General features: G+C 38.7%; 1 protein-coding gene across 2 annotated transcripts in view; it reads left to right on the top strand.

Moving 5' to 3' along the window:
* The window catches only part of LOC102909135 (sulfotransferase 2A1-like), a 46,596-nt gene extending 34,280 nt beyond the window's left edge, over positions 1-12,316 (top strand). Inside the window, exons 5-7 of one of the 2 annotated variants that reach the window (XM_076571632.1) lie at positions 5,451-5,628; positions 11,469-11,541; positions 12,101-12,316. In XM_076571632.1, coding sequence (XP_076427747.1) covers positions 5,451-5,628; positions 11,469-11,494 — 204 coding nt within the window. In that variant the 3' untranslated portion in view covers positions 11,495-11,541; positions 12,101-12,316. The remainder of the gene's footprint in view (positions 1-5,450; positions 5,629-11,468; positions 11,542-12,100) is intronic. The other variant, XM_076571628.1, reaches the window with a different exon arrangement.
* The last annotated feature ends 285 nt before the right edge of the window (positions 12,317-12,601 follow it).

Below are 12,601 nucleotides of genomic sequence, written 5' to 3'. Positions count from 1 at the left end.
CTGTTGTTGAAATCCAACTTTTGCTCACAGTGCTCACAGAGGATAGAGGGGGCAATTTCATTTTTCTTGTATCTGTTGAGACTTAATTTGTGACTGAGTATATTGTCAGTTTTGGAGAAGATTCAATGAGGAGCTGAGAAAAAGCTATAGTCTTTTGTGTTTGGGTGAAATGTTCTGTAGATATACGTTAAGTCAATTTGAGCCATAATATCTATTACTTTGATTATTTCTTTGTTTAGTTTCTGTCTATATGACCTGTCAATTGAGAAGAATGGGATATTGAAGTCTCCTACTATTAATGTATGAGTTTTGACATGTGATTTAAGCAGTAGCCATGTTTCTTTTACAAATGTGTGTTCCCTCGTATTTGTGGAATAGATGTTCAGAATTGAAACATCATCCTAGTGATTTTTCCCTTAATGAGTATGAAATATCCTTCTTCTTTTCTAATTAATTTTGAAGTCTAATTTGTTAGAAATTGGGATGACTACACAGTCTTCCTTGTTAGGTCCAATTGATTACAATATATTTTTCCAATGATTTACTCTGAGCAAATGAATATATTTGATGTTGAGGTATGTTTCTTGTATACAGGAAAAGGATGGATCCTGTTTTTATATCCACTCTGTTATCTTGTCTTTTTATTAGCAAGTTGAGTGCATTGATATTGAGAGATATTCCTGACCACTCATTGTTAATTCCTATTATTATGTTGTTGGTGGTTGTAGTAGTAGTAGTAGTAGTAGTAGTAGTAGTAGTAGTAGTAGTAGTAGTGTGTGTGTGTGTGTGTGTGTGTGTGTGTCTGTGTCTGTGTCTGTGTGTGTCTGTGTCTGTGTGTGTATTTCCTGTTTCCCTTCTTTTGGTCTTGATTGTATAAGGTTATCTATTGTCTGGAATTTTATTGGTATATGTAATTTCCTTAGGTTGGAGTTTTCTTTCCTTCTGATACCTTCTGTAGGGCTTTATTTGTGGATATATATTGTTTAAATTTGAATTTTCATGAAATATCTTGTTTTCTCCATCTACAATGATTGAAAATTTTGCTTGTTATAGTAGTCTGAGCTGACATCTTTGGTCTCTTAAAGTCTGAAGCACATCTGTCCAAGCCCTTATGGCTTTTAGAGTCTCTATTGAGAAGTCTGGTGTAATTCTAATAGGTCTGCCTTTATATATTACTTGGTTATTTTCCTGTGTAGATTTGAATAATCATTCTTTCTTCTGTATATTTAGTGTTTTGATTAACATGTGACATGGGACTTTGTTTTCTGATCCCATCTTCTTGGTGCTTTGTAAGCTTCTTGTACCTTTATTTATTTTTTTTTTTTTTGGTTTTTCGAGACAGGGTTTCTCTGTGTAGCTTTGTGCCTTTCCTGGAACTCACCTGGTAGTCCAGGCTGGCCTCGAACTCACAGAGATCCACCTGGCTCTGCCTCCCGAGTGCTGGGATTAAAGGCGTGCGCCACCACCGCCCGGTGCTTCTTGTACCTTTATTTGCATGTATTTTGTTAGGATAAGGAAATTTCTTCTGTGATTTTATAAAATGTGTTTTCTTGATTTTTGTGATGAGATGTTTCTCCTTCTTCTATTGCTATTATTATTATTGGGTTTGGTTTTTCACTGTGTCCAAGATTTCCTGGATGTTGTGTTGTGAGATTTTTAGATTTAACAATTTCTTTGACCAATGAATCTATTTTTTCTATTGTATCTTAAATGCCTGATATTCTTTTATCCATCTCTTTTATTCTGTCGATGTATGCATCTGTAGTTCCTGTTTCCTAATCCTGATTTTCCATGTACTATATTCCCTCAGTTTGTGTTTCCTTTATTGTTTTTATTCTAATTTTCACATCATGAATACTTTCCTTCACTTGATTTTTTTCTTGGCTTTCTTGGCATTCTTTAATGAATTTATCAATTTGCTCTAATGTTTGGTTATCTTATTCTTGATTTCTTTATTGGAATGTTTCACTTCCTCCTTACAGACATCTATCATCTTCATAAAGTTGTTTTAAGGTTCTTTTCTTTTTTATATTTTTTTTTAATTTAAGAAATTTATTTCCTTTTACATACCAACTCTTTGTGCTTCAGTTGTGTTGAAGTATTCAGGTTTAACAGTGGTAGAATATCTGGACTCTGGTGGTGCCATATTGACCTGGTTTTTGTTGATTGCATTTTTATATTGGCATTTAGGTGTCTGTGGTTGGGATGATTAGCTCCCATCTCTGAATTATGAGTTTGTCTTTGTTGGATTGATGTTTTGTTCCTTTGTTTCTGTTTCCTCTCTGGTTTTCTTGTCTTTATGCCCTGAATTTTTGTTGGCTGGCATAGCCTCTGTTTTAGTTAGAAGTCTTAGTCCAAGTTGGGAGTTGGCCTTCTTTTGATTAGTTTGGTCTTTGGTGCAGGAGGGGTGTCTCTGTTCTTCTGATTGGAGTGGCATGCACCTGAGCAGCTGAATTCTATTCAAGCTGGTGTGGCTTGTGCCTGTTCTGACTGTGTGCCCACTGTGAGTTTCATGTAAAATGTGTTTCTAGATACAAAAGCTGACATGTAGGACTGGGAGTGGCCTAGGTGGGGGTGATAACAAGGTCCACAGAGGGGAAGAAAACAGTTTTCCAGGAGAATTGCATAGATTGTCACCTGGGAATGGGAACACTAACTGAAGATAGGCCACAGCAGAAGGATGGATATAAAGCTTTGGGTGAAACTGAAAGACTGGACATGGAATAATGGAGGTAGAGTTGAAGATCTGCAGTAAGTCTACTTGCTTTCCTGGATAGAGTAACCTGTGAGATCTTAGGAAGTGAGTTCTGGATTTGGAGGCCAGGCCAAAACAATAAGTACGGAGAAGTAAAGCCTGGAGTTTCTCTGTTGTTAAAGGCCATCCTATTGGTAACAGAGTAGGCAAAGGAATTCCAGATTGTAGAGAGCCCATTGGCTGAATTACTTTGTTAATTGCTCTAAGGTCTGTTACCATTCTCCATTTACCAGATTTCTTTTTAATAACAAATACAGGAGAATTCCAGGCTTTAGAAGGGCTGGTTGACTGTTCAATATGCTGAGCATTTAACTGTTCTTCTACCAGCTCTTCTAAAAAGGAACTTAGGAGGTTAAAATATGTTTTATCCACTTGAGACAAGGGCTTTTGTGTGAAAGAGGCCACAGCAGGTGTTCTACACAGAGAAGGGGATGAGACTAGGAGACTGAACTTGGGGGACCAAATCAGGGGGAGAAGATCTGCGTTTGGCCTATGTCCTTCCCTGCCCAGCTTAGCCTCTGGGTTCCCAGGAAATGCTAGATTGAGGTAAGGTGAGAGACAAAGCAATGAGCTGTAGTAGAGTTATTAGGGGGTCTTTAAGATCCACTAGCTGCCAGGTGGTGCTGGCGGCGGCGGCGGCGGCGGCGGCGGCGGCGGCGAATGCCTTTAATCCCAGCACTCGAGAGGCAGAGCCAGGTAGATCTCAGTGAGTTCGAGGCCAGCCTGGTCTACAGAGCATAGCCAGGACAGGCACCAAAACTACAGAGTAACCCTGTCTTGAAAATAAAAAAAAAAAAGAAAAGCGATCCACTAGCTATGGCGGTGGCTACAGGTACTCCAATGCAAAGCTGGGGATAAAACTGGGGGATTGGACTCAAAGGAATGGAGGGTGAGATACAATCTGCAGTAATCTTACCTCTTCCCTGGCCAGCATGGTCTGTGGCTTCCCATGTAGGGCCTGTTGGAGATGAGGTTGAGATAGTGAATGAGTTGAAGGGGTGAGGTTTGGAGGATAAGATCTGTGTGATCCACTCTAGATGGGGAAGTTGCCACAGATTTTCTGTGGCAGGACTGGCCATAAGAATAGAGGATTGGGCCGGGCGGTGGTGGCGCACGCCTTTAATCCCAGCACTCGGGAGGCAGAGGCAGGTGGATCTTTGTGAGTTCGAGGCCAGCCTGGGCTACCAAGTGAGTTCCAGGAAAGGCGCAAAGCTACACAGAGAAACCCTGTCTCGAAAAACCAAAAAAAAAAAAAAAAAAAAAGAATAGAGGATTGGATCTGGAGGGCCAGAGGAAAAGGAGAAAATCTGTCATCAGCTTACCTCCTTCCCTGGCAGGAATCAGAAAAATAATTTTTAATGAAATATATTTACTACCATCAAAATCAGGAAAATTGAATCACTCAAAAATAATTTGATCTCTTAATTTTGTCTTCCAGAGAGGAAAAAGTTTCCATGTATGAAGCAAAACCACCCATCAGACTCATTCGCCTTTTGTAAAACCTTTTAATTTCCCATCATACAATTCAGTTTTCCCTAGGAAGCTTCATTACCCTCCTCTGCTGCATGCTAGTGCAGTTTCCTATAAGTCTTCTTTCCAACTATTTAATGCATTATTTTCAGTTACTATCATGGTTGTTTACTTTCACATTAAATATTAACTGAATCTGTGATAAAATATATATTAAAAGTTTTGAGACAATAATATCTTTATAAACCCAGAATAGGAGATTGGACTCCAAACAAAGTCTTCATCATTCCAAAGTTCTACCTTTACATGACTAGGATTGACCCAGTTGTGGCAGTGCAGTTTTATTTCCAGAATATGAGTATCTGAGGCAGAAAGACTGTGACTTTGATGCCCATCTGAGTTACAGCATGAGATCCTAACTCAAAACAAAATAAAATCTCCAAGTTGTACTCCTCAAGTAAAGGTTATTAAGAACAGTTTTTGCAAAAGTTTTGTGAAACTGTATTATTCTCAGCTACCCATAGGAAATAGTGTTATCTGCTGTAAACATGAGCTTCTATCAAACTGTTTGTGGGTATTGCCTTCATTCCCATTGATCACTCTCTAGAAATATTTCTATAAGTATCTTTAAACATCTCAGGGCAGGTTGGATATGATGGTGCACATCGGTAATGCCAACGCATTGGAGGCAAAGCCAGGGAGATGTATCTCTGAGGTCTGACTTTGCAATCAGTCTGGTTTCCATAGCAGCTTCCATCACACCAGACAGGGCTCCCTCCATATCAAGATCCTGTCTCAAGAAAAAGTATCCCAGTTCATTTAGTGGGTGTGTTATCACACATGTGTTAACACAGCACTTCATAGATGGAGGCAGGATGACCAGATGTTTCAGGTCTTCATTCTCTACAAAATAAGTTTGAGGACAGCCTCAGTTACATGAGACTTTTTCTCTAATATCCTCTCCTTTCTATAATAAATCCTACACTCTGTCTTTTTGGGCCCTGACATCAGCCACATGAGATAAATGAGCAAATGCTGTGTGTGATGTCTGGCTTCTCTAAATGGCCTATTTCTTTCATAAACCCTATTCAACGATTTCTCATTTCATGGTGCCATTTCTTTCTTCCTGTCCATTTTTCATCCCCCATCTGTAGTTCTCCGCTCTGCATCTATTCTCTCAGAGCTGTCTGTTCATTATCCTCATTATTCTTTCTTCTTCTTTTAGGACACAAGGAGAACGGTAGAGAAGATCTGTGATTTCCTAGGAAAGAAATTGGAGCCAGATGAACTAGATCTCGTCATAAACTACAGTTCATTACAAGCCATGAAGGAAAACAGAATGTCTCATCTTAGTCTCGTGCCACAAGATGTGAATACTAATCCTTCGGTCCTCATGAGAAAAGGTGAAGAGACTTTTTAGTTCCGAAATATGTCAGAACATATTTTTGTTCCAATTGGACTTTAAAAATATTGTTGAGAATGTGTCATCAGTCATTACCCATCACTCTTAGTTTCTCAAAGACCTTACAGGTGAATCTTTCAATGGTAATGACATGGGCGTCAGGAACTCCAAAAAAAGTGATTTGTTCTTGGAGGCAATCTTGGGATTTCAGAGGGTTTTGTCCAATAACCTCAATGTAAAATGAGAAAGTAGATTTGTTTCTATGAGGCTATGTTAGACTCCATGAATCATAGCCCTCGACTCTAAATAAAATATTCAATGCATGGGACCAAAGATATATATATAGAATGATAACCACAGATTCCACTTCAATTAATTGATGGCAAAGATGTTAGCAGGCCAATTTTAGACTCCTAAGGACTAAGTGAACTTTTATCCAGTGTTAAAATCCAACCTAAATTTGGATTGTTTCAGGCTCATATCTGTTGAATTTGTTCTGAATTGGTGGTCTTGGGATTGGGATATCCATCTTCTCTATGTCTGTGCTGCCTTTCTATACTGAAAGCAAATTACAGATGGGGTTCATGGCTTTGAAGTTGAGGAGCGACTGCCAGAATAAATCACACCTGGAGTCTCACCCACACTTAATTATTGGATAATTGGTTAGATGGGACTCAGGGTTGAAGAAAGAATGAATCAGATGTCAGGTCTTTTGTGATGAGTAAAGAACTTGGGTATATATGCAGGAAGCAGAGAGTTGAGGGTTAAATTGTCAAATTCCAATTATTTACATGCTTCAGCCTTAAGCTTCAGTCCTCCTCCATCCTATAGTGTAAGGATCAGGTTTAAAGAATGTAAGGATATGAGGAATATACATAGAGATAATTAAGGTAAAGTGGTTAGTGGATTGCACTTAACCCAGTACTCCTGGTATTCTTATAAGAGGAAGTTTGAGCTAACATTTGAGCACACATACATGTCACCTCAAGAATATGGTCATCTACACACTAAGGACTGATGCCTGTGAGAGATTCCACTGATGTTGACAACTTCAGTTTCCTATGTGTGCCAGACTCTGTGGAGACAGTCCTCTGCACTAGATCCAAAGGTCTCATGTCATAAGAGAAGTTGCCCATTCTTGGATTTCCTGTAATGAATCAGAATTTGGTAGAGGTAAAAGAGTATGTGTACATAAATGGCATTAATGAAATGGCAAAAGGAATGAAGTGACTTGTTTAACAGAAAAAGTCTGTGTAAACTGTCAAAGTTTTTATCAGAGACACACTGGAAGAGATGCAATAGAATTTAAGACACAATTCCATGAGGACAACTGACATTTCCTTTTTTCTCTGTAGATTCTTCTAGGATGATACCACAGTGGGGTTTTAGTTTAGTCTCTTTCAAAACACTATTTTTCATGTGTCATATACTGTAGGAAGAATATATATAATTTCTGTCAAAAAAACTGGACTCCATAAGTCATTCATAATTTAACTATCATAGTAATTATATACGAAATCCATTTCTTTCACCTTTGAAAGTAACTTTTACTCTGGGGAATTATTTTCCTTGTACTCTCACTCATTGTAAGCCATTGAAGGGGAGACCAACTTCATTTGTATCCCCACCCTGATTCATGACTTCATTATAGAGGATGCTGAGACCAATATTTTGGGAAACACTTTTGAAAGAATAAAATACACGAGGATAATGTTGGTCTTCTCAACTTCTACATCAGATTGGTTCCCCTTTTAATCTTGAAGGTATGAGCAGATCAAAGATTAATACTAAAATTAATGTCATTACTTACCATTAAATATATAATTCCTTAAATCTTAATGCATGAAAAGTTGTATTAAGTGCTATACTGTCCTTAAGTGGGGGAAATTCTTTAGACCTATTTCCACTGTCCTTTAGTTGCTTTTCTCATGACACCAGAATAATAAATACCTTTTCTTGCCCCTGGAGAACTACTCTGAAGAGTTACTCTTTACCTGGGAGATTCAATCAATTGCCTAGATGGGATTAATCTGGTTTTAGCTCCAAGCAATAATTTTCCACAAACAATTTTAGCAATTATGATTCAATATTTAGATAGTGCATAAAATGCAGGCCAGTGAGAAGTTCATCCTCACTCAGCCACTGTTTAGCTGACAGAAATTTAAAAAGACATTGTTACAATCAAGACACATGGGAGGAAATATCTTCTGAAAACCTTCAAAGGTTTTGACCCTCATTACTACACAGTGGATATTCCTTCAAAAGAGTGCTTGAGCCATTATCCATTTTTATTGGTGTCTGAGAAGACATTAATCTGAAACACAGTGGAAAGAAGACCTAGGTAGAAGCCTACTATCTACATGCCAAAAAAGCCAAGGAATGTCTAGACAACAACCTTTTGTGAGCTCTGCATCTTCCAGAACTATAAGGAAGTCACTTTCCAATAAAAATTAAGCCACCATTCATTAAAAATATCCTATCTTCTGACACAATGAATTTGAGGAGGTTTTTAGAAAGTATGTGCAGGGGACCAGCCTTAGAATTTTCAGGGGTCCAAAGGATGGGATACCTGGAAGGCATAGTAACAACTCAAAGACAGTGCTCAAGCAAACTGACAGGTCACTTCAGGCTTCTGCAGTTGCTAAGTATCTTTTGCTACAGCTTTTTTTTGCCTTGGTAACCTCAGTCTTTTATTTTCATGAGCAAGGGGAAACAGAAAGAAAGGGGAAAATCACCCAATACAGAGAATACTCATGATTCCAAAATTTATTCTTAGAAAATCACCAATATATTCTTCATCATCTTTTACTAAACTATCACAGGCTTAACACCAAAGTAAACATAATCTATTTTTATTACTAATGATTATACAATCTTCTGAGCACTTGACCCAGAGGATAGCAATATGAATTTTGCAAAAAAGGTAAAAATAAGAACAGTGGTTAATATACCAGACAGCCATTTCCTTCTCATACATCCTGCTCTGACCTCAAGACCCCTCCAGCTGCCTAAGTTTCTCCTCAGCCCTCTGCAAACTCCAAGCCCCATGACTGGTTGGCCACAATGACCTCATACAAGAAATCTGTTCCTGCAAGTCAGCGACTTTTGTCCCTCTTATCCCAACTATTCCAAGGAAGACTGTAGCTAGAGTTTTCCTGCCTGGTCCATAGTCAGGACAAATCTCTCTTACCCGCCAGTCCCACAGCCGCTCAGACACAACCAAGTAAACACAGAGACTTATATTGCTTACAAACTGTATGGCCATGGCAGGCTTCTTGCTAACTGTTCTTATAGCTTAAATTAACCCATTTCTATAAATCTATACCTTGCCACGTGGCTCGTGGCTTACTGGCATCTTCACATGTGGCTTGTCATGGTGGCGGCTGGCAGTGTCTCTGACTCAGCCTTCCACTTCCCAGAATTCTTCTCCTCCTTGTCCCGCCTATACTTCCTCCTGCCTGACTGCCTGACTACTGGCCAATCAGTGTTTTATTTACTAACCATTCAGAGCAACACATTTGCCATATAGAACATCCCACAGCAGAAGACCTGATCCAATTATCAGAGCTTCCCTGAAAGGAAGCTCACATTTCCTGGCAGCTCTTTTCAATTTAGGAATGCAATAAATTTGCAGCAATCCCTCTAACCACTGCCACATTGTCTCCACACTCCTTCAGGAGGAATCAAAATATCAGAATTAAAGTTGCCATCTCTCTTTCTTGGTGGAGGCCACTATTTTCCTCCTATTCTAAGGTTCCACACTTTCCATTTGTCATCTCATCTATATGTTACTCCATCCACAGTCTTCAGCCAATACCCCTTAGGTCTCAAGTTTTGCACAATGCTCTTGGAATAGCCTCATCATGGCCAATTTGAGTCCAGTGTGCTGATACACATCATACCATGTGCTAGAGGTGACCACACATTTGGTACAGTTTATCCAAGCCTGAAAAGCTTTCCCGTCTGCAGGTTCTTTCCCATGACCTGCATAGTTGCTTTAATCCCAGCCTGGGTGATCATCTCTGTATAATTTTCCTTGACATTTACTTCATTCCTTTCCTGTATCACAGAAATCACCATTGACCTGAGGACACAGAACATGAATATCAGATAAAAGAAAAAGACTAGCATTACAAGAAGTAATTATATGAAGAACATGACATGTGCATGCCATAAAGCATGGCCTTGGGACACATAGGTACTTCTGTCTTGGCCCTCTAAAGGCATGCTAAGCAGAAGGTTCAGAGGGGAACATACAGAGGGTTGATGGTCCACAATCTCAGGTCCCTCATCTCCAATCTCTGCTGGCAGCATGCCTGGCATCTTATATGCCGTCACCAGCAAGAATAAATGAAGTGAAATATATGCTTACAATGTGTACAGGATTTTGACGTAGTTGGACTTAGAACTTCATGTGTGTCTCTCAAAAGGCATGTTTCTCACATCTGGACTGATTCATCCAGTGGACAACCATATTGAATTTGCTGAGATTCCAGTAGCTCAGCATGCAGTCTAGCTCATGGAGCCAGGTGTGTTGTGGAAAACAATAACAAAACTTGTTCCAATGATGAAGATAATAACAAAGCTGAGAGTAGTAATGGATGCTGATGGGTTCTAATCTTAACAGGTGACACTCTTACAGTCATATCAAGTAATGATACATTATGTGAATATGGGGTATTAAGAATTGCCTTTTATTATGAATTCTTTATATTTTATTTAGTGTATACCATTGGGGATTTAAAGTTAACTTTTGTGATACACAAAGAATGTAATGTGGTAAGAAGAAACATGACTTTTATTGTCAGTCTTTTTGGTTTAGAAGATATATACATCACTACCATGCTGAGTAACATCTAAAAGACTAATTTTTCCTCATCAGCAAAGTGGAAACAAGGCCAATATTTTCCTCACACATTCATGTATGCTTTCAGCAATTCCATACTGAATATGTTCTGTACATCTGATATGCTTTGATAAAAGAAGCCTTTGGTAATATCAGAAACCTTTTATTTTTTCAAATACATTAGATACATATTTCAGGAATCTTTACAAAAAGGAAATTCATCAAAGTGTCACTGCCACGAAAGAAAATACAGCAAGGATTGGGGCTGCATAATTCTACATGGAGGGAAGATAGGAAGAGATAGTTACAGTCACATAAATAAGGAAACAAAATAACAAAATAACAAGAAGTGAATATGGAAGACATCAGCACTCCAGGTTAAGGGAACACAAAATGCAATGTAAGCAGTTGGACAACTTGAGATCTCTGAGGCCAAATCTAAAGACATACTGAAATGGAGTGATGAAAACCAAGGTATGGTAAAAAGGACTGGGGGTGAAATCATGTAGATTTCTATGCATCATGAAACACCATACTAACTGAACATAGAAATCCTGGGATGTCCTCAGCTGGCAGTAGCTGTGTCCACTTTATCTGATGGAAGCATCAAGATGACTGACAAGTAGCTCACCACAGGGTGTATCTCCAGCTCCATGGGATCTGATGTCTTCAACCACAGCAGGCACGTGCATTCATATGCACTTATTCACACATAACTAAAATTAATTTTAAAAGATCTTTTAAAAGTTGCTTGCATACTTTGCAGAACTTTTAATTTAAACACTAAAATGTAGAAATAACAATTGAAGTCTGTTTGGATAGTTGAGATAAGATATAGCATGAAGTCTAATTGGTATTATTAATAAAAACCCAGACACAGATATCAAGATGAAAGCTGAAACATCAGAGAAACAGAGAAGCTAGCCACTAGAAAATTGCCAGCTGAGACTCCCTTCTACTGTCTCCTTCTGCCTTATCTTACTCTCTCCACCCAGCCATATCACTTCCTGTCTCCCCCTGACTAGTGCTGGAATTAAAGGCATGAGAACCCAAGTGCTGAGAACAAAGGTGTGTGCCCCCACTGCCTAGCTCTGTTTCTCCTTGAAACTGGATCAATTTTGTGTACCCCAGGAGGGCCTTGAACTCAACAGAGATCCTCTGCCTCTGCCTCATGAGTTCTGGGATTAAAGGTGTGTACCACCACTGCCTAGCCTCTGTGGTTAACTTGTGGCTTAGCTTAATACTCTGATTTTCAAGCAAGGTTTTTTTTAGATCACAAACAAATACCACCACATTAAGAAACTCTGTTGCATTGGATGGTGTGATGGAATCACATGTAGTAAGCAGCAGGGATAATCTGGACATATAAAAATATAGATCCAATATTGATACTGTTAGATTGTGCAGTTGATATGTTGGTATAGGAGAAGGTTGACATTATTTCTACAGAGGTAGAAAACTGTTTGCATATTTTTTCAGGGCATAAGAAGTGTTCTCCACCGAGTCAGTGGTAGTTATTAAATGTGTGGTCCTTGTCAAGCACATGGTGATAGCATGTCAAGGAAAGAATGAGAGCAGGTTTAAGATCGTAATTAACCCATTTTTGTGTCTTCTTCATATTTTCTAGGCATAGTTGGGGACTGGAAGAATCACTTTACAGTAGCCCAAGCTGAAACCTTTGGTAAAGTATTCCAAGAGAAAATGGCTGGTTTCCCTCCAGGGCTGTTTCCATGGGAATAAATTCTGAAAACATTTGAATCATGTATAGACAGTGGGATTTAATTTCCTGCTGTTGTACATGTGAATGGTTGGATGTTGTCATAGAATAAATCTTGTTAATGAATTGTGAAGTTTTTTTTAAATATTTATTTATTTTATGTATATGAGTGACCTGTCTTCATGCACACAGGAACAGAGAATCAGATCCCATAACAGATGGTTGTGAGCCACCATGTGGATGCTTGGAATTGAACTTAGGACCTCTAGAAGAACAGCCAGTGCTCTTAACCACTAAGCCAATTCTCCAGCCCGAATTGTGGAGTTTTTTAAATGAATTATTAGTAGTAATAATAGCAGTGTATTAGTGCTGGTAATAGTGGAGTAGTGGTGGTTGTTTTTTCTGTATTTT

The sequence above is a fragment of the Peromyscus maniculatus genome, chromosome 1 (assembly GCF_049852395.1).
Source record: "Peromyscus maniculatus bairdii isolate BWxNUB_F1_BW_parent chromosome 1, HU_Pman_BW_mat_3.1, whole genome shotgun sequence".
Lineage (NCBI taxonomy): Eukaryota > Metazoa > Chordata > Mammalia > Rodentia > Cricetidae > Peromyscus > Peromyscus maniculatus.
The sequence above is the reverse complement of the archived record's forward strand: the minus strand, read 5'-3'. Positions and strand labels throughout refer to the sequence as shown.